The sequence below is a fragment of the Phoxinus phoxinus genome, assembly GCF_949152265.1.
Source record: "Phoxinus phoxinus genome assembly, chromosome: 1".
Taxonomy (NCBI): domain Eukaryota; kingdom Metazoa; phylum Chordata; class Actinopteri; order Cypriniformes; family Leuciscidae; genus Phoxinus; species Phoxinus phoxinus.
The window spans coordinates 38775566-38797981 of NC_136876.1; the positions used below are offsets into that span (position 1 = coordinate 38775566).

At 37.8% G+C, this 22416-nt stretch overlaps 1 protein-coding gene across 4 annotated transcripts; it reads left to right on the forward strand.

The window, feature by feature from the left end:
- The first annotated feature begins 2361 nt into the window (after window positions 1–2361).
- tom1 (target of myb1 membrane trafficking protein) lies at window positions 2362–22259 on the forward strand. Of its 4 annotated transcripts, XM_079610897.1 has the most exons (17): window positions 2362–2527; window positions 3066–3162; window positions 4913–4997; window positions 5593–5671; window positions 5790–5939; window positions 9375–9509; window positions 9693–9797; window positions 10629–10745; window positions 10858–10991; window positions 12355–12394; window positions 14153–14276; window positions 14370–14421; window positions 18193–18259; window positions 18475–18543; window positions 19009–19068; window positions 19612–19642; window positions 20359–22259. In XM_079610897.1, the coding sequence occupies exons 2-17, from the start codon at window positions 3111–3113 to the stop codon at window positions 20451–20453; spliced, it is 1395 nt and encodes a 464-aa protein (XP_079467023.1). In that variant the 5' UTR covers window positions 2362–2527; window positions 3066–3110; the 3' UTR covers window positions 20454–22259. The 4 variants fall into 4 exon arrangements, 3 of the variants coding, with proteins under 3 accessions (XP_079467023.1, XP_079467025.1, XP_079467024.1); XM_079610899.1 differs by lacking the exon at window positions 18475–18543; XM_079610898.1 differs by lacking the exons at window positions 2362–2527; window positions 18475–18543 and having other exon boundaries at window positions 2855–3162.
- Window positions 22260–22416: the final 157 nt, after the last annotated feature.

Sequence of the window (22416 nt, forward strand, 5' to 3'; positions counted from 1 at the left end):
TCATATTTTATTCATATACAAATAACAGAATTATGAAACCCAGGTTGCAAATATAAAATGAATAAAACGATAACACATCTTGTAGAATAGTCTGCACTTTTAAGTTTGAATATGAAAATTGATTGAAAAAATGTTCTGATTTTATGCTGATTTCACATTAGTGAAGTCTCCATAGCCCAGGAAAAGTGCCAACAAATCTCATCTTGTGCATCAGGTCCCTGCGTGTGTGGCTTTATTGACAGGTTCCTTATACAGGCAGGAAGGAACCGGGGAATTAAATGGCTGATTAAATCAAATCTCCTGGTATTTTGAATGTCCAGTCTCTCGCTCTGGACAGCATAATCAGGATTTTGTTTAGATGGTGATTATTTCTCTTCTTCATCAAGCTCTGGCAGAAGGATGCAGCGTCCGTGACATTTGTGTTGATTGGCTGAAGACTGTCCACAGCTGTAGGGAAATCCAGCTCATTTCGTGTGTGTGTGTGTGTGTGTGTGTGTGTGTGTGTGTGTGTGTGTGTGTGTGTGTGTGTGTGTGTGTGTGTGTGTGTGTGTGTGTGTGTGTGTGTGTGTGTGTGTGTGTGTGTGTGTGTGTGTGTGTTAGTTATTGACTGTGGATTCATGGAGGATTTGTTTTTTTTCTTACATTTTCTTTTGAGCTCCTAAAACTGTTTGAAGTTTGAAGATATACACAGTACTATTTAAAAGTTTGGGGTTGGAACATTTTTTTTTTAAATGTTTTTCAAAAAAAATGTCTCTTATACTCACCAAGGCTGCATTAAATCATTACCCTATATTTTTGTGGAAACCGATACAGTTTTCAGGACAGAATAGAAAGTTTAAATGAAATCTTTTTTTTAAACATTTTAAATGTCTTTACTGTCACTTTACTAATTTAATGCATCCTTAATGAATAAAAGTATTTATTTATTTCAACGACAAAAAAAATCCACATTTTCCTCAGTTGATCTGCATCTCACACCGAGAAATGAGCCGTGAGTCATCATAACTGACTCATTCGTGACCAGTTTAATTACAGGAGGAGTTCTGACTCCAATAGAGAACTGCGAAAAGCTTTGAGATTTTACCAGGTATACGTGCCAAAAAAAAAAAAAAAAAAAACCGATTACAGTTCAGTTGTCATTTTCTTGCCACTGTAATTATCTGAAATTACAATGTATTCAAGGAAAAATAAGACCATGAAATGAACAAATGACGTCTATTAATCCGTCATTAATAGTAGGCTATCTCATTGACGTGTTATGTGAATTTCTCACCTTTACGACCGACCGCAGTATTTTAAACGCCAGTAGGTGTTAGTTTGCATGCCTTAAATGTTCAGTAGACAATACACAGAGACATACGCCACCATGTGGTTGACCATGAAAGTTAACCAGTTCACAGAAGGAGGTTTCACTATACAACCAGTGTAAGAGTTGTTTATTACTGGGCGCAAGTTTGAGTAATTGGTGTCTTCTGCCCAACAAGGCTGCATTTATTTTAATCGATCAAAAATACAATAAAAAAAAAAAAGCTGTTATATTGTGAAGTATTACAATTTAAAATATTTTGCATTATAAATGTCTTTACTGTTACTTCTGATCAATTGAATGCATCTTGCTGAATATATATATATATTTTTTTTTTATACCCCAAATGGTGGTTAATCATGGTTTCCACAAAATATTAAGCAGCACAACTGTTTAAAAACACTGATAATTAAAAAAAGGCTATGTTTCTTCAGTATTAAATCATCATATTAGACTGATTTCTGAAGGGTCATGTGACACTGAAGACTGGAGTAATGCTGAAAATGCAGGTTTGCATCACAGGAATAAATTACATTTTAAAATATACTCAAATTGAATATTTCAAATTGACATTTTTAGTGAGTCTTGGTGAGCATAATAGACTTAGTAACACACTCTTCTAAATATGATGATTTCTAACCCGTATAGCCCCATTTCCCAAAACTAATATAGAAAAATCTCTTACATCTGTCCTTGATTAAACAGAAAGACCTGGCGTGGATTGGGATCAGTTTTGTGGCCTGTTTAATGTAGTGTTTACAACAGAAAGCGGTTGACCTTTAGAGACTAAAAGACTAATATTATGGAGGCAGTATTTCAGATATGATAAAGTCTGACATGCATCAAAATTTAGCTTGACCCCCTTCTACTTTTACAATAGATCCTATAAATCATTTGATTAGACCAAAAAGTGCATCTCATACACCAAAGGAATCAATGTTTTTTGTGGTGTAGAGTACACACACACACACCATGACAGGTCACCAGACTGCTTGTTATGCACTGTCAAATCAAATCATGTGGGCAACACATAGGGCAGGGCCTGTATTTTAGTTGGTTTGAAGAGCACCACACCTTATCATTTATGACGTTCCAAATGACAAGAATCCTTGTTTTTGTTTTTTGTATGCATTGAATATCTGGATGACAACATATTTAAAGAGCTTAAATCATGCATCCCACAATGCAATGCGTGACATCTTTCAATTTCCAGTGTGATCGGTGAGTAATATCAGTGGCAATTTTCATTGTTAATTATTTAATTAGATTAAAACAATACAAAAGTTTAAATCCTTTTTTTTTTTTAAACAATTCACCCAAAAATGACAATTCTGTCATCATTTACTCACACTAAAGTATCCAAACAAGTTCTTCTGTTCAACATATAAAGATATTTGATAACCAAACAGTATATATTATTTTATGTTCAGCATAATAAAGAAATTCATACAGGTCTGCAATAACTTGAGGGCGAGTAAATGATGACTAAACAAATGAAATGATAACATTTATTTTTGGGTGAACTGTCCCTTTAAGAAAGATAAGAACATGCCTACTTGAACTAAACATGCAAAATGATGCTTGCTGTAAACTGTTTAAGACGGTTTAAAACTTTATTGTTGCATAACGCATTCTGTTTTGCATACAAATGAAAACAGTACGCAGAATACAGTGAATACATGGTAAAGCCCCGTTTTCTCATAGTGCTACTGTCACTTTAAGAGATGATGTAACCGGTTAAGTTTGTTTGGCTCTCCAGCTGGTCAGTCCGAAGCCGAAACACTGAGCAGCAGAGACAGAGAGGATGGAGTTTTTCATAGGAAACCCTTTTTCTTCAACCGTGGGTCAACTTATAGGTGAGTAACACGCTGGATGAGGTCGCAAATAACTCGCAGTAGCCTACGTTTAAGCGGGCGTCAGTTTAGCACAGATCAGCAAGTGTAGGCTACTTGATGTATGAAATACGACTGCTTGATATTTAGCCTAACGTTACATCACATATATCTGTATACTCGCTCCTTGTTATCTTGCAAGACACACATGAACAGAACACGTATACCTCGTTTAATTGCGGATGACAGCAAATGAAATGAAATGATACGATTACGCTAAGATTGACACCTCGTTCGTGCAAACCAGAATCGGAGGCGCCCCATCAACGCGTTCGTGATTGGCGGAGCTGCGTGTCAATCAAACGCCACTGCAAATAGGGACGAGGAGGTTTGTTGGAAGTTGCTAGGTGCACGTCTCAGTCAGTGCATCCTAATAACGTTTTGACCCATTTCTTTGAGGCTCTTGTTTAGAAAATAACTATTTACATCTGAGAATTAAAACGATTATATGTAACCTAGTCCAGATATGAATGCTGTTTTCCAAAGAAATACAAGAATAGGTGTACTTTTCATTCATTTTAATGGGTGGCCTCTTGCTGTGCGCTTGATAGTGTCGTTGCAGCGAGACTAGTCTCATCTCAGCTCAGATCAACTAGTTGGGGAAGAACTGTTTGTTCCAGCCGAACGCCATAATTATGCATTAGCAGCAAAATTTTCTTTACCATATTCTGCTCATCCCAGATTTATCCTTGAATGGTCAGATTGCCTAAATATTAACTCAAATAATGGTGTTATTTTGTTTCTGTGGAACATTTTTTAGAATTGTAATCCACATCATCATCATCATCATCTCCTTTAGCGTTTAGTAAGTCAGCTTGCCATGAAATGGAAGATGCGAAAATCTTTTCTTCCCTATTGTGATGTAAATCCGAGTGATGGCTTCTCAAACAAGAAAAATGTAGGGCGGGACTTGATTTTGTCCAGCGGGAATTGATTGGATGGTTGTGGTTTGCGATTTCTGTGATGTCATGTGAATGACAGGTTGGCCCCGCCTTCGCGCCAGTGAACACGTCATCAGAGAAGAGATGCCATTACAAGAGGGAGGCAAAGTTATTTCGATTAAAGATTATGAGGGCTCATGAATCTAAGTATGATAAACCATATGCATGGATAAATCATTTATAATAAATACTGCAATATTCCATTTTTAAAAAAAGAATTGTACATTTTGATTTCATGGTGACTTTAAAGATCACCTTATGGAATGACACAAGCAGTGTAAGGAGGGAGCTTTTGATGGAACTTGCCCTTTCAAACTGTTGAAAAGCCTGTTTTCCCTACCCAGGGGCGTAACCTTACGCATTATAAACAATACGACAAGTCATGTTAAACTAGCTTGTTAGTTACTAAACTAACTAGTTAGCTAGTTAAAATGTCCGGTTCAGCATATGGGTGGGATTTCACTAATCCAGTATGAGTGGAGTTTAAGTATTAGACCTCTTTGTAAAGTTAGTCTGGGCTCTTCATGACAATAAGCAGCTATTATGTCAACACAAGTTCAGTGCTTGTAACTTTGATAGTGTTGCTGTGAATCATAAAGCACTCGGCTGATGAGTAAGATAACAATAATGTCCTGGTGTAATAGCAGGGCAGTCAGTTCAGTGATTTTAACCTAAAGTTTATTTTGTGTTGTGGATTCTGTTGATAAAGAACAGCACTAGTTAGCTTGCAAACATCTACATAATTGCTTTGAGTTTCTTGGTTTCTTTCTCAGAACATGCCACCAGTTCTTCTCTCCCGTCAGAGGACTGGGGCCTCAACATGGAGATCTGTGACATTGTCAATGAAACGGATGAAGGGTGTGTATGTTGTCGGAGACGACAGATTTCTGTTTATATAGTCATGACAATAGATTGTCTTCCCCAAATGTATTTGGACACCTAAATGGACACGTAATGCACACTTAAAGCATCTGAATGTTGTATAAGACCAAGGATTCCCAAAATTGTTGTCCGAGATTTTCAGGTAGACATTTTGAAAATTTAACACATGCACATATTCACGGTTCTGTGATGTCGGTTAATGCTCACATGACATGCAGGTAAACTAATAAAATATTACATTTAATTAAAGTATAAAATTAAATTAAAATATTTCATTAAAGTGTTTTATTTTGATTGAACTAGCAGCATTCTGTACTTTGATCCATTATAAATCAGTGGATATTTAATAAGTCACAATAACAAGCTAATGTTTCACAACCACAAATACAGTATGTCTTATTTCGAGCTGTATTGTTTTAACATTTAAAAGCTCTCGTTTTGCTGTCATTATTTGCATAAAATAATAGTGTCCAAATCTGAATAGTTCATTCAACTGTATGGTGCTTTGAGTTTCTAGATTGTATAACATACATTGTTTAACATAATTTTTGTTATGATGCTCTGTTTGCAGACCTAAAGATGCAGTCAGGGCAATAAAGAAGAGAATTCTGGGTAATAGGAATTTCAAAGAGGTCATGCTGGCTTTGAGTGTAAGTGTCAAACATATTGTCAATACCATCAAAGCCTCTTCCTCATGTATGCACATTAATAATTCACATTACGTTTTGAATTGTGCATTCTTCAGTATCCGCTTTGGTTTCGCTGCAGGTGTTGGAGGCCTGTGTGAAGAACTGCGGGCACAAGTTCCACATCTACGTGTCCACCAGAGACTTTGTGGAGAACGTTTTGGTCCAAACGATCCTGCCTAAAAACAACGCACCAGTGGCTCTTCAGGACAGAGTCTTGAGCATGATACAGGTGCAAATAAACCCTTTGTCAACACAGCTAGTGCTCAGAGTAAATAGTGTCACATGATCCTTTAGAAACCATTCTAATATGCTAATTTGCTGCTCAAGAAACATTTATTTTTATTGTTAAAAACAGCAGTTTAATTTTTGTGTGGAAACTGTGATATATTTTTTCAGGATCCTTTTATCAATAGAAGGTTAAAAAAAATAACAAATACAAAGTTCTGTCATGAAACTGACATGAAAATGGCGCAGGCTGACTTTAAAGGATAATTCCGGTATTTAACACCTTGAGTCTATATTGTAGTTTGTTTTGGATGAACAAGAGTGGTGGACAACATTTTTTTGACAATGGTTCCTCTCTCGAGTTTTTGACTATAATAGAATTGGCCATGGACCCATTTAACATTGGAGTCAATGGTCATGTCCGAAAATGTCATTAAAACAACCTTAAACATTAGTTTTCAAAACTGTGCAACTCACCGAGTGATTAGTGATGTTAGTTGATGTTCCAGTAACAAAAAGTGTTGCGAAATACAGTTTCTGTCGTGTTTTATTCGTCATTTTGTAAAATCCCATTGAATTCTGTTGAAGGACTGAGTGCTCGTTAATATAAATGCGCTACCGGAAACGGAAAGGGGGCTGTTTACATTTGGTCGATGTAGTCTTTTTGCTCGCTTCCGTTTCTCATAAGGCTAGCGAGCAGAGCAACTGTGCTCCGGGAGAGTAAGCGAAATAAACAAACAAAACCTTCATTAATTGTTACTTGTAATATGAAGTTGAACTCGACTGTGACCGTGAGTGTCCCGCGAGACATAAACATCGGTTATCGCCATCAAGTGGTCGGGAGTGTGCTAACGCTTCAGATTCAAATATTGAGCGGAAGTTACACGGTTGAAGTGTCTGAAAAAATAGTTCCACTATAGCAAAATAAACGGATTGGAATCATATATTGCGACGATATATTGTTTATAATCATCAACGAACACCACTAACCACTCGGTGAGTTTAACAGTTTTGTAAACGAACATTATTGGCTGTTTTAATGACATTTTCGGACATGACCATTGACTCCAATGTTAAATGGGTCCATGGCCAATTCTATTATAGTCAAAAACTCGAGAGAGGAACCATTGTCAAAAAAATGTTGTCCACCACTCTTGTTCATCCAAAACAAACTACAATATAGACTCAAGGTGTTAAATACCGGAATTATCCTTTAACTCAATCTGGTTGCAATCACATCATTCTCTATAGGGCACAGCTGATTGGTTCTTGCTGTATCAGTAGCCAATGAGCTCGCTGCTCAACCTTCAAATACTTGGTTAGGATTTGCTGTAGCAGTTGTGGCGCGGCTTCAGAAACCCTCCACCTTCCCCAGCTCCACCTGTATAGATCTGCCACGGGTTATTCATACATGTTACATTGTGCAGCAGCAGCATGTCTTATGTCTGCTACAGACTGTGCGATTTCACCAATCCTATAAGACCATTAGAAATCACACTGTACGACATGGATCTAATAAACGACATGTATGTAGACTGTACGATGATGATACCTATTGAATCATAGGCTATGATGCAAGTTAGTATAAATATAGTGACCATATGTCCTTTTTTTTGTCCCTGACATGTCCTCTTTTTGGACCTAAAAAAATGCGGCCGGGATTTCTAGATCGCCCAAAATGTCCGGGATTCGGCTTTTGCTTTCTACAGTCGCCATTCATTGTGTGCGTTTTTGCTTTGCACGCCACCATTGGTCGGTCGGTCATGTACATTGTACGTAACGCAAACGTTGGTCAAACCGCATCTCAATCATTACCCTCAGCACCACGGCAACAGCCAAGAGACAGAGCAGCGCTTGCTTGTCAACAGTGGCACAGGAGACAGAGCAGCGCGGCTCCTGAACAGCACAAAAAAAATTCCCGTGTTTTCGTCTTGGTCGGGATCCGTGTGAAGCCGATTGCATGACCTGCAAAGCTGGTAGAACGTGTCAAATAAAGGTGCTAGCAACCTAGAAGCCCACATAAGGAAAGTATATAAGAGAACAGGAATTTAATAACACTCGTTATAATGCACTCGTTTAATAGAGATTTTAAATACTCTATAAAAACTCGTTTTTACCTAACCTTAACCCTAACCCCAAAGTAACCATCTGTGAAAACTACCAAGCACCTAGTAACACCATAGCAACTACCCAGAATACCCTAGCAACTGCCTAGCAACCGCCTAGAAACTTCATGGCAACAACAAAAAATACCCTAGCACCCACTTAGCAACCACCCAGAACACCCTAGCAACGCCCTAGCAACCACCTATAACACCCTAGCAACCACCCAGAACACCATAGCAACCACCCAGAATACCCTAGCAACCGTCTAGCAACGCCCTAGCAACCACCCAGAACACCATAGCAACCGCCTAGCAACACCCTAGCAACCGTCTAGCAACCACCCAGAACACCCTAGCAACCACCCAGAACACCCTAGCAACCACCCAGAACACCCTAGCAACCGCCTAGCAACCACCCAAAACACCCTAGCAACTTCCTAGCAACCACCCAGAACGCCCTAGCAACCACCTGAACAACATGAATAAGCCACATCTCACCACCAGAACATCGTACAGACACGGTTTTTGGCTCGTATGCAATCATGTACCACACTCTAGCAGCGAGTGGTGAGTTTTGCCACTGCAAGCACCATTCACATTTTCTTCTGGAAATAAAATAAAAAAATAATTTTAATTTTATTTTAACCTATGGCCATGAAAAGAAACCGTATCGTCATGTAAAAGGTGTTAAATGCTAAACAATTTTTGTATTTGTTTGTTATTATACTAATGCTGCAGGCCAAAAGTTGAATGGAAAGGATGCATTACTTTATGTATTAAAGTTCAATAGCGTAGTTGCAAGGTTGAGAATGCATTTGTCAAGTTTTTGTTGATGCATTTGTCATCGGCATGCGCTAGTGGTAAACAAATAGAACAAGATGAATCGACACCGTCAGAAAATGATTGCAGACTATCTTTTGTCGCAAGACCGTAACAACGACAACGTAGAACCACCGTTCAGGAGCCACGACCTCAAAAATCGCCACGATTGGTCCTCTTTCATCTGGGTCAGCCCAAAATCATTGTACATTGTGTACCGGGCATTACTTGCTCACAGCAGCGTGTCTTTGTGTGTATTGGTAGTAGCAAGTCCCAATAGCAGGCCAAAAACCAAACATATCCATTACCATGCCAAACACTCTGAGAGTTTTCATGACAGAACAGCATTTATTTGCAACATAATTATTATTTATATACAAATGTCTTTACGGTCACTTTTGATCAATTTAATGCATCCTTGCTGAATAAAAGTATTCATTTCTTTCAAAGAAAACTTTTTTACTGGCATTGAAAAGTGTGTGTGTGTGTGTGCGTGTGTGTGTCTCACTCTCTAGGCGTGGTCCGATGCCTTCCGCAGCTCTCCAGATTTGACGGGTATTGTAACCGTGTATGAGGATCTCAGGAGAAAAGGCCTGGAGTTTCCCATGACTGAACTGAATGGTTATTCCCCTATTCACACTCCCAACAGGGTATAACTGCGGCATTGTCAAATACTTGTTGAACCAGCTTTGTATAAACAATTATAAATGCATAAAAAAATGTGCAATGCACAACTGTTAAAAAAAGCTGCACACAGTAGATCCTCTCTAGAGTGTTAGGATACACTGCTTTTGCTTGTCTTTGATTTATTAATTAATGCTTGATGCCAACAGACTGTCGAGTCCATGCCTTCGGTAACGGCGCGTACAGAAAGTCACTCCGTCAATTCCTCACAGCCACAGAACGCAGAGACGCCCGTCACGCTGTCACCTCAACAGGTAACACACACACACACACATAGCAAAGCTAACTACCATGTCACGCTTAAAGGAATAGTTCACTTCAAAATGAAAATTCGGTCATCATTTACTCACTCTAAAGTGGTTTCAAACCTGTATTAAGTTCTTTCTTCTGCTGAACACAAAATAAGATATTTTGAAGAATGTCTGTAACCAACAGTTGATGGATCCCATTGACTTCCATTAGTAGGAAAAAAAATACTATATATATATATATAGTAATTTGCATATTACATGGTATGATGGTTAATGCAAACATAATCTCCAACCAGGTTATTTAGATGGATTTTATTTATTTATTTACTATGCTACACGACATGATCTATACATGTTTATATATATATATATATATATACATGTTAATGCTTTGGCAACATTGTGATACCCAGTTATGCTCATAAAGCTAATTTGAAATGTGTGTGTATATATATATATATATATATATAATGTGTGTGTGTTATGCACTCTTATGATTATGAATTATGTGACTGACCAATGAAGAATTATGGTGGTTACATATTAAATTAATATTCATTCGTTGCCATTAATTAATGTATCATGAAGTAACTTTTTAGCATTTATCAAACTGGGTTCATGTTAATTTATAAATAAATATACTATTGCTCATTGTAATTCATGTTTGTTCTTCTAACTAATGTTAATTTATACAACTTGAAATGTTAAAAATCTATTAGTACATGTAGAAATGAACGTCAAGTCAACCAAGATAAGTATGTGAATGCTGTAAAAGTGTTGTTTTTATTACTATAGCATTGAATACTGCTGGTTTCAAGTGTGTCTGTGTTTCAGATGAAGACATTGAAGGCCGAACTGGAGGTGGTGCGTAATAATATATCTGTGATGTCAGACATGATGAGTCAGATGGAGCCTGGAAGTCTCGAGCCGACGGACACAGAGCTACTACAGGTTGGAATCAGACACGGACACAAACACACACCCTTACTTTCTCCTGCATGTACACACTCATCCTCCAGTGTATATATGTGCCCTCTCATCCTCTCCGTCTGGCGGTCAGTAGCAGCTGTACTCCATGAGCAAGGACATGCAGGGCCGGATGGTGGAGCTCATTCCCCGACTGACCGAGGAGAAGCTCATAGAGCAGTTACTCACTGCCAATGATGACGTTAACACCACGTTTGCACAATATCACAGGTTAGAGGGATGATGTTTGAGAATATTTCATGTGTCAACTTTCATGTCATGCACATGGAGACCTGCAAAGTGTAAAAAATGTTTTAAAAAAGTGTATAAAAAGGATTATAGATGATCCAAACATTCCTTTTAAAAGGTCTTTCTTTATTATATTAAAACTAGGTAAAATACACATCGTTTTTTTAGGTTTTCAATTCCATCATGAAGTGCTTTTTTCTTTGCATGTCTGACAGAATTTCACACACTATAAACACCAATTCCAAATAGTATACTACTTTATCTTAGAAATAGTAAGAATAGTATGCTACATCTAACCAAAAACTGTGTGTGCACATGCCCGATTACCAAGAAACTTGACCTCCTCCTGACCTCAGGCACTATATTTATCTGCCGGTGTACTGCCACCCAGTGGACAACAAAATCATTGCATTGGCCTGGGATGTTATGCTAATTATAATGGTAACACTTTACAATAAGGTCTCATTTGTTAGCATTAGCTAATGCATTGACTAACAGTGAACAGTATATTTGTACAGCATGAATTACCCTTTGTTAATGTTAGATAATAAAAATGTTCACGTTTAACAAATCTCACATTTGTATTAGTTAGTAGAACAATGCTTGGATGCATCTCACAATAGGCATGGATGTCTGTTGTGATATTAGCTTATAGGCCGTTCATTCTTAGTTCATTTTCCCTAATGTAGTTAACTGATGTTAACTAATGAAACCGTATTGTAAAGTGTAAACCATTAAAACTAGTAAAAGCTTTTTTGTTCATTGAAATAAATCTGATAAAATAAAATACAAATGTTAGATGGAAAAAAGATTGGCTCTGCAACTAACTGAAATAAGTTTAATAAGTTTAAGCACTAAAATGACTAACTGGAAATGAATAAAAACTGTTATAAAAATTAATTAAACCTAAATAGTCATATAAAAAAATATGTAATAATAATAATAATTCAAATGACAAAAGCACATAACAAAAAAATTATAATAACAAAAAAAATATTTTGAGAGATGAAAAATAATTAAAATGAATTTTCCTAGATGATCCTAATTAATACTGGGAATTATGGGAATTATGAAATGTCATATATATATTTAGAATGATAGGGTTCCCACAATCATGGAAAACCTAGGCATATCAGAGACAAAAAAAAATATTATTAGGAAAGAATTAATTATTCATAGTAAATATAAATTTCTGTAAATATATTACAAATATATTTAAAAAATCCTTGTACACCAAGCATGACCGACTGTAGAACTCATGAAAATTAATTCTTTGAAAGGTGTGTATCCCACATCAAATTAGTTTAATTTAATAACTTATCAGTGTTACCCTTCTTTTTTTCAGATTTGAAAGACATCTCAACCGACAGAGCACTGCACAGTCTGTAAGAATTTATCAATTTAATATTAAATATTGCTGGTTTCATCTATACCGCTTCCACCGCGGGAACTTTCCCTAGGAACTGTGGGGTGGTACTCGGTGTGTTTACACCGCAGGAACCAGGGTCTAAATGAAGTTCCGGGTAAATATTTCCCCCTCCGAAAGTCCCTATGGAAAGTCCCTGCTGGCAGAGAATGTCTAATAAGGGGAGAAGGTTCACTCTCGCTACACTTCCGGCTTCTGACTGGTTGCAGTTCCACTCTGATTCCACATGAGGGCGCTCACAGGACGAGTGCAGAATGAATGGAGGTCTATGGAGCTATACCCCTCAAAATCCACTTTTCTCAAGATATAATTTTTTGTCTAGTAATTTGAATGTTGTATTCGAAAGGAGATGCAAAGAAATTGCACATTGCTGGGTGTTAGATTTTTTAGAGTCACTTATTTGCTTTAAAAAGTCTTTCAAAATGTCAATGACGTCATACACATCGTACGACCAGAGATACTGCTTTACGGCAATCCTTCAGTCACTGTGGTGCTTTCGCGCTCTGCACTTTCTTTTCTCTCGAGGCGTCGCCAGCACAGCCGACACAGGTAAACACACGTGCTAGAAGAGTTTCTGCTAGAATACATTCTGTTCCCGCTTCAGATGCCACGATGCCATCAAGCGGTATCTCTGGTCGTAACCAGTCCTTCACTGACCAATCAGCGTTCATTAGCAGAATGCTAGCGTGTTATGGGCAACAACAACTCAACCTGTAAGAAATCGAAAGGACATAAGTACTCGTTCATTCAATTTTCGACCTATAACCCATGTTGAACTTGCCAAATCTACAATCAAATCTGAGATTTCTCAACGGCAATCGGCTGAAAGGGACAAATTTAGCCGTCTAGCCCCATAGACTCCCATTCATTTTGCACTCGGGGGCGATCGCCCCCAGTGGAGCTCTGGTGGAACTACAACCAAAATTCGGTACAATAGGACTTAATAGGGAGTGAACAGGCTCTCCGTAGACGGGCTCTGCTGCTGGCGAGGTAGTACTTTTTCAAAGTTCAGGAACTTTCGGGGGTGGGACTTGTGCGCTGAACATGCTGGTTGGTTGTGTTCACGCCGCATTTTGATTGGATGACTCCACGCAGCATTTTATTTTGATTTTAACCGGCATTTTTCAAAATCTATCGGTTCGTGGCTTCATGCAGTAAGAGTTGTCTGTCTGCAAATATGGAATTTAATTAAAAAAAACACACACAGCTGGACCAACGACGAGGTGCAAGCTTTATTAAAGTGTGTATGTCAGGTTAATGTCAAATTTAACCTGACATAACACTTTAAGCGTATTTGTTTAACAGGAAATTTTCTGCGCGTTCGTCCCAGCCATCTCACGGTCAATGTCCGCATCGTCTAATTTTATAGCATTACGAGCTTTCTGAACACGCAGTGCTCGTCTCTTTTCTTCCGTTTTGTTAATTGCCTCGTTAGTAAACCAATACATCACAAACAACTGCAGTACAGTTTGAATCTCCTCCATACTTATTGTAACTGTGGCGCTCAAAACTGATTACTGTCCGTCGCAGACTGGGAGGAGCAGTCGCGCGCAGTTTATAATCTTCCCGGTAACGTACTTTAGACCGTGGTGTAAACGCAGAAAGCAACTGGTCTGGGGCAAAAAAAGTTCCTGGGAAAAAAGTTCCTGGGACAAATTGTTCTGGGTAATTTCGGTGAAAACGCAGATTCCTTACTTGATTTATTGTTATATTTCAGAATCCAGCGAATGCAAACCTCATTGACTTGGGTACTCCCAACCAATCAAAGGCAGCAAATGGTGCTCACAATGCAGTCAGCCAATCAACAGTGACCACACTATCCAATCAGATGGCAGGATTGAGTAAGTGCCCATTTTGCTTATATTTATATTTTGTTCACATTTTATTCTCAATCTTCAGTTAATAATGCAATTTTGTTGCGTGATTTGCTACAGGCACAAAAGCTGATGCGCTAAAAGTAAATAAAAGCAGTTCATTACAAAAAAGGTAAGAATTAAAGCAGTTTATATGTATAATTTTATAAAACAGCATTAAAAACTAGAGCTGTGAGCAAATGTTTGTGATATTTTTAGGAAGTGAAGTTATTGGCAATAAAGTGAACTTGATTGTTTAAATTGATTGCCCCTATTATGCTATTTTAAAGGTTCCTAACTTTGTTTTGGAAGTCTCCTACAATAGATGTACATTTGTCCAACGTTAAAAAACACTTTCATTTTCTCATAATATACATTGCAGCATCACCTCTTTTCTCACAATGTCTGAAATTATTGGATAAAGGATTCGATCTCTCTCTAAACCCCTCCTCTCCGAGAGCTACTCTGCTCTGATTGGTCAGATCTGTTGCCCAGTCTGTTGTGATTGGGCCACTCTGCTGTGATTGGTCAGATGACCCAGTCTGTTGTGATTGGTCTATTCTGCTGTGATTGGTTTACTCTGCTCTGATTAGTCAGATCTATTGTGATTGGTCTACTCTGCTCTGATTGGTCAGACGGCTCAGTCTGTTGTGATTTGGTCTATGGGTTACAGCGCATGTCAGAAACCAAACGGCCATAATAACCGTATTTGAATTGCATCTCTGGAGGCTTCCTCAGCACTGGATACACAGTGATTATAGTATATTTTTATTAGAAATAATATGAGCAAAACCAGGAAACATTAGCCAAGTTGTATATCCTTGTTTGACACATAAAAATAGACTAGTGGGTAGTGTGTTTGTGAAAGTGACTGTGAGAAGATAAATAATTGTAGCAAGAGTTTGAAGATGAGCCAAAAAGAAAGGGGATTGAGATCATTAGTCCAGTCATTTTAAGACAAAATGGGGGTCAACCTTAAAATTGCAACAGAAGCAAACTCAACTGTTTTTGTATCCTAGATATGTCCCGAGTAAGGGGAAAAAAGCCCAGAAGAATCCCATTAGGGGAAAGTTTTGAAAAAGACACAAATGTAGCCTATTCATTCTTGTTCTCACGTGAATAGGGTAGAAATTTTAACTTTTAGATATCACCATGAAAATTACTGAGTTGATTACTTGCATCAAGACAAACAAAATTGTATTACAAGTTTTTTTAAAATGTTTGTTAACATGGGCAAATGGAGCATAATCTAATTATGCATGTGCTAATTTGCATAAATAACACAACATATCTAAACATTGAGTACAGCCAGGTGAAAATGTTGACATATAACAGTAAAAGACTATAGAGACAAACAAATGTCACCATAAGGGGCAGAGATTCAGTCATTCATTCAAGGTCCACTCAACTGTCAATCAACTGTCACTCAGGTAAGAAAGATTTCCTTTTGTTTCTCCTACATGGATTAATTTGATTGTTTGATCCAGACACTTTTTATTTGGGTCTTTTTCGAAACATTCCCCTAATGGGATTCTTCTGGGCTTTTTTTTTTCCTTACTCAGGACATATCTAGGATACAAAATCAGTTGAGTTTGCTTCTGTTGCAATTTGTCCTACCTTTTTTCATAAAATGACTGGACTACATTGGTTATGAACGGTTTAAAAGTGGAAGCTGCGACTGGCATTGTTGGATGTTCTGCAGGGATCTCGGCTTTATTGTCTTGACCAATACGTTTTGGGATCTGGAACTCCCTGATTTGAGGGATTTTTTTTTTAAAGAGAAAAGACTTTCTACAACATATGAAAGTTAATAATGGCGTCTGTATTACTGTATAAATTACAGCACGAGTCATTGTCCTTTGGAAATGTGTGCAAAGTTGATTTTCCTTTTTTTTGCTGCTGCTGAAAACGGCATCTTCTCAACATTTCGACAAAACTCTTCCAGGCCTCAGCTACAACTACAGTGTTTGAGGGTCAAAGTAAACGCTGTTTGCATGCAGCGAGGGTTGGGTGTCGTTTGAATTTTAACGATTCCGGTTCCTATTTCGATTCTGCTCATCTATTCCTAATTTCGATTCCAATAAGCCAAAAAAAACAACAACCTTAGTTATCATTCACATTTAGTCTTATTGCAAAACATTTCATTGTAGCTGAATACCATGATCAAAACTCAACAGGCTAAAAGAACCCTTACACAGGGAACGTTTGTCTGTGGTTTGAAAATACCAAAGAATTCACACTGTCAGTGATTTTCCGGAATCTGTGAGTGCGGTCACACACATCCCGTAATGACACGTGTCTAAAACATGATACGCGTCTAAAACATGTAGACTAAGCAAGGGGGTAATCCATCAGCCGGAAACTGAAGGCTCCCCGGGGGCCGCCATTGTAGCAGAACATCCCCTGCTGTTAGCATTCCATTGACTCCCATTCATTTTTGCGTCACTTTGACAGCAAATAACTTTACATCTGAGGCGTATAAAGACTCCATTTGTCCATTATTTATTTTTAAAGAAACACGACAATGTATAAAAGGCTCCATTACTTTGTATCTTACGTTATGGCCCCGTAGAAGCCGTTTTTGTAAAAATAGGCTAACGATTGCGTCATAACCACGCGACTCTGTCGCACAGTCGAGAAATTACCGTATAGACAGGCGGAGAAGCTCGCAAGCAATCGGGGGGACGTGGAGGCATAAAGTCCGATAAAGTCAAGGGAGAAGCCCATAGAGAGTCATAAAGTTGCTCCTGCTGCTAGCTCATGGACAGCTAATACTCACGCTCTCCGTCTCTGCGAGATTCGGAAGGGAATGATTCAGATTTCTCTCGGCACAGCTACTAGAAGACCTACAGCTGTCAGACAGGTTGCTCACGTCACATCTACGTCGTCAAGCTCAGTTTGAGACTGCACAGTTCGCTCAGCGATCAGGAAGTGAGTGCTTCTAATGGGCTTCACTTTTCTCCGTTGAAACCTATGGGGTCGCTGTGTCCATTTCTTTTACGGTCTATGAGACACTAACGCATCGCGTACCATCATGCAGACATTTTTTCGTTCTTTCTTTGTTGATGACGAACAAAAACTTTCTTCTAAGAACAACAGAATCGCGCGATGGCACGTGCGTCATCACTACGACACACCCCTTACGGCATTGATCCTGGCTTTTGTTCACATGACAGGGCGCGTTCCGGGACTGATCCCGGCAATGTTACTAGGTCCCCATCCCGGCATCAGTCCCGGGACGTGTTTGCGTGCACTCTAGCAATTTCCCAAGATCAATGCGCTGTGTGAAAGGGGCTATAAGACTTAAGACTTGTCCAATATAGTTACACATGCCTGCAGCACAGAAAACAGCGCGCGAGTCGTGTTGCGATTTAATGTTTTAAAATCAAATAAAAATTAAATTTTCTGTGAATGCGCTTTGGATGTGTTAAAGAAAACACATTTGCCAAGTCAACTCACGCTTGAAAAGTCATATTGAAATGCTCACAAAGGAATCGATAAGAGGAATCGAAATTTTAATTTTATAACAAGTGTCCGATTCCCAACCCTACATGCAGCCAATAAAAACCATAGACTGGCATTATGCAAATTTGTTACAAACCTATGTGAGTTCATGCAGGAAGTAAGACTGGAATTACTGACGACTCATTTCAGGCAGTTTCTTTTGCGGGACAATAACTTTATTTGACATGCACTTTGATCTTTGTTATTCTGCAGACCTTTTACATTCACAAACCGCTATTTTACACACTACATGAAAGGTAAAATCCGTAAAAAGCATAATAGGGGGCGATTTAAATAAAGAGTGTGTTTTATAGAAAGTTTCTGAAGCTCATTTTGCATGATTTGAGATTACTTTTTTTTGTTATATCCAAAGCAATTTACAATTGTGATTTATTGATAGTCCAGAAAGCTGTGCAGCTCTCGAGGGACTGGCAGCCACACAAAGACAGCGACAGGACACTGAAGCGGTAAGTGTCTTTGAATTATTGAATCCTACAGAAAGGATTTCATGTTTGAAATGGTGTTCAAATAGCACCTCTTTGTATTATAAGAGATTATGACACACACACATACTCTTTAATGTATGAGAGAGCAGTCAGGATGTTCCTGTGATTGTTTTCACCTGCCACTGGATTCCACGATATGTGTCCATCACCTAAAACGGTTGTCTGTCTATGTTAAGGACGAAAGCCTAGACTCCACCTCCCTCGGCAGCTCACCTCAGTTACATTGGATGCTTGAAAAGGGAATGGTGGGTCTGATTGGCTGATGAGACGGACAGTCACTGCAGTGTGTGACGTGCTGTTGGTTGAGCTTGTGTACCCTGTTGTTTTGGGCTTGTTTTTTTTTTTCTTTCAGCATGTCAATGTTTTTTCTCCTTCGGTAAACGATGAGTGTCTGCTGTCTTGCTTTTGTGTCGCCTGCATGTTTTGAGCTTTATTATCTTTTTTTGCTTAAGGTTCTGTGGGACTTTTTGGTGTTTAGTTCATTCTGTTCTTCAGGCCTGGATCCTGACCGATCCATTCCTGCTCAGTGACTTATTTTTGATGTGCCCATTCCCATATTTATTTCCTAGTCTCAGAACCGAAACATAAATATTTTTCGTTCATACTTTAAAGTAGCGTAAAGCTTGTTTGAGATGGGTGTGGTTTGGAACTGATAGCTGTACTTTATTATGCTAAAGTGAATAAATTCATATTTTTTCTTCTGCTGTCAGATCCCTGTCAATCAGAATGAAGTGATGGATGACATTGAACAATGGCTTCACATGGATGATGTGAGTGAAGCGCTCTTAAACGCTTTAAGAATGGGAATTGAAAGATATAACAGTTGTAATTCTGATTCCACTTAACAATTGTGTGTGTATATGGTGTATGTGTATGTTAAGTGGAATCGGATATATATATATATATATATATATATATAAGTAATGTTTAAAAACAACATTTGAAATATCAAAATTCTTATAAACCTACTGTTCAAAAGTTTGGAGTCAGTACGATGATTTTTTTATTTTGAAAGAAATTAATACTTTTAATTGGTAATATGCATTAAATGTATCTAAAATGACAGTAAAGACATTTATAATGTTACAAAAGATTTCTATTTAAAATAAATGCTGTTCTTTTGAATATGCTATGCTATTAATCAAAGACTTGAATCTTGTTTACTTTTTATTTATTTTATATATAATTGAAAGATTTGTGAATGTCACGAAATGTTGCACTGAAACTAGCAATAAAACCAGAGAAATTTATGAAGAAAGTGAAATCTTAAAACACCGATTATTGTTTACTGTATTGAAATCTTTGTGTTGCAGGAAGATGACTCAGAGGGAGTGACTAGTGAAGGTACTCTTCTTTTTGTATGCTTATGAAATAGTATGGCTAATATGATAATGCTTTCAGCTACAAATAAGACTAGTACAATTATGGGATCAATATCCCGTATACTATAAGCAGCAAGTAATGCATTTTGCCACATTTAAATCAACGCAGATTTAAATGAACAGAGACAATGTGTAAAAAGAAAACTTCAGTCCATCTGGGCAACATGCCAAGATTAAATTTGCATGTTCACTCATCTTTTCTTCTGCATGCTAAGTTATATCAGTGGCCAACTTCTAATGTTTTTTTCCCCCCAACCCCATTCTGTCTTGTATGATCCAGTCTTCCTCTTGTCAGAGTTTCAGTCGCTGCAGCTCGTGTCAGACCTGCCGAATGTCCTTTAGTCACCTACTGTACACCTACACACTCGTGATCTTTACTTCCTATTTAACGGAAGTTTGTGGGATTGTTGGTTCTGCTTGTGGTTTTAGTACGTTCTGTGTAGCATCTTAACTTTTAGTGGCAATCTGAAAACGCTTAGCTCGGTGATTCATCTTTTCTCACTTTCTGGTACTTTCCAAACCCAGCAAATCTGCCTCTAGACTTCATAAATGCATTTCTTCATATGGCATTTCCTATTGTCTCAAGTCCTATTTAAATCTAGACAAGCAGCGTTTCTTACAACAGATGTGTGAATGACATGACATAATTTCAGTGTCTCATCTCTTTCTCGCCCTCAGAGTTCGATAAGTTCCTAGCGGAGAGAGCGAAAGCAGCCGAACGTCTTCCTTCAGTAAAAGCGTCACCCCACGACCCCGGCCGTTCACAGCTGTAGCTCTGGATTGGATAAAACAGTTGCGTTTCAGTTAATAACCATGTGCTTACTTTTCAGTTTGTGTATATTTTGGGTTTATTTCTAACCATGTTAGGAACCTAACTTTAGGTGCGGGTTATGTGGATGTTTCATATTACACTAATTTTAATTTTACAGATGCCATCTTATGAAATATTTCTTCAGTACAGTCATTTCAGTTGTAGAGGTAATTTTCTCACCCTTTAATGGAGAAAGCCTCCACGGTCTCACACATGAACTTGATCGTTGAGGTTAAAGACGTTGTGTGTATAGACTAAATGTATTATATTAGACTGTTTTAAGGAAGTGGCTCTTACAGATAGAAAAATGGAAGTTTGTAGGTTTACGTTTCTTTCTTACAGTAATTGTGGTTTCCGTCTGCAAACCTGCCGTCTCTGTATGTCTCTAGAGAAGGGGTGGCGAACATCAGTTCTGGAGAGTTTTGCTCTAACCCTAATAAAACTCACTTGTCTTTAGCTTTCTAGTAACTTCAGACCTTGTTCAGGTTCGTTTGATTAGGGCTTAACAAAGTTCAACTCCAGGACCTACGTTCGCCACCCTTGCTCTAGTATATGAGCTATTAGTGTTTGTAATCAACCTTAAACAGCTCATTTTAGGGGCTATGTTAAAATATATTTAATAAAATTAAGGTTATTTTGAAATGTGTTTAACTATATATTCACACACAGCATGTTTTCTGTATATGGAGTACTGGTACACATACAAGTCACCTTTATCTTTTGGTGTGTATAATTATTTTGTTAAAACGTACTTGAATAGTGCTCGAGAATGTTCTGTTAATGACTTCTAATCTATTAGTGAAACTTTTATACTTTATTGTCAGACAAGTCTGAAATGAGTGGTGTGAGATTAATGCTCTGTAATAATGAGATTGTAATTGGGTCAACATTTGATATAATGCCTGTTTTTATTCATAATGAGAAAATCAGATTGGTTAAGACATACAACTATTTTGGAGTGATTGTAGATATGTTATCCTGGGAAGATCTTATCAATACTCTGTAAAAAAAACAAAGGAGAGAATCTACTTCGTCGTCTTAGGTAATTCGGAGTAAGAAAACAGTTTCTTATGTTGTTCTTTAGGTCAGTGGTAATGTGTACTGCAATATTGCAACTATTTGGTATAGAAGTCTGTAATGCTAAAAACAAAGTTGTTTACTCCAATTTAAAATCTGTTCAAAGATTGGTCAGCCTCTTGAAAAGCTTTTTGAGTCAGCTTATTATAACAATTTGCTAAGGCTGGCTAATAATATGGCTTCTAACCCTAATCATGTCCTGCATAATGAGTTCGAATTACTACCATCAAAGCGGAGGTACATAGTTCCAAGATTCGACAAAGTGAGGCTGAAACCCTCTTTTGTGCATCAGGCTTTTAACGTTGAACAGAACACTTAATCAGAAATCAAGAGTATTGTAAGTATTGAATGTATAATGTGGGAGGTTTAAGTGTATGTCGAATGTATGTTTGGTTGTTGTAAACAGACACCGTTATGCAAGAGATTTCAGACTTGTCTGACAATAAAGTATAAAAGTAAAGGTAACCAATGCAGCAATGATATTCTGTCTCTTCAGCAATTGTCTGAGGAGTCTTCGGCGTTTGCACAGTACCTACCACCTGTATATTTGTATAAGTACACTAACGAATTGCTGAATAAGTCCAACTGAGCATGTTTTGCGAACATAACCTGAGGCAAGCCTGTTAGAAAAGATTTGCATGTGCTGCTTGACCTCTAGTGCAATATAAATAAAAGCCACAATTGATTCGGATCATTTTACTTTATTGTTCAAAACATGTAACATACTCAGGCTGCAAAATCCACATTGCAGACAAAAAAAATTTAAATAAAACAAACACCATTCCACACAATACAAGACTTTAACGCCAACTTCTTAAAGGATATCACAGTATTTCATTAACGCATTT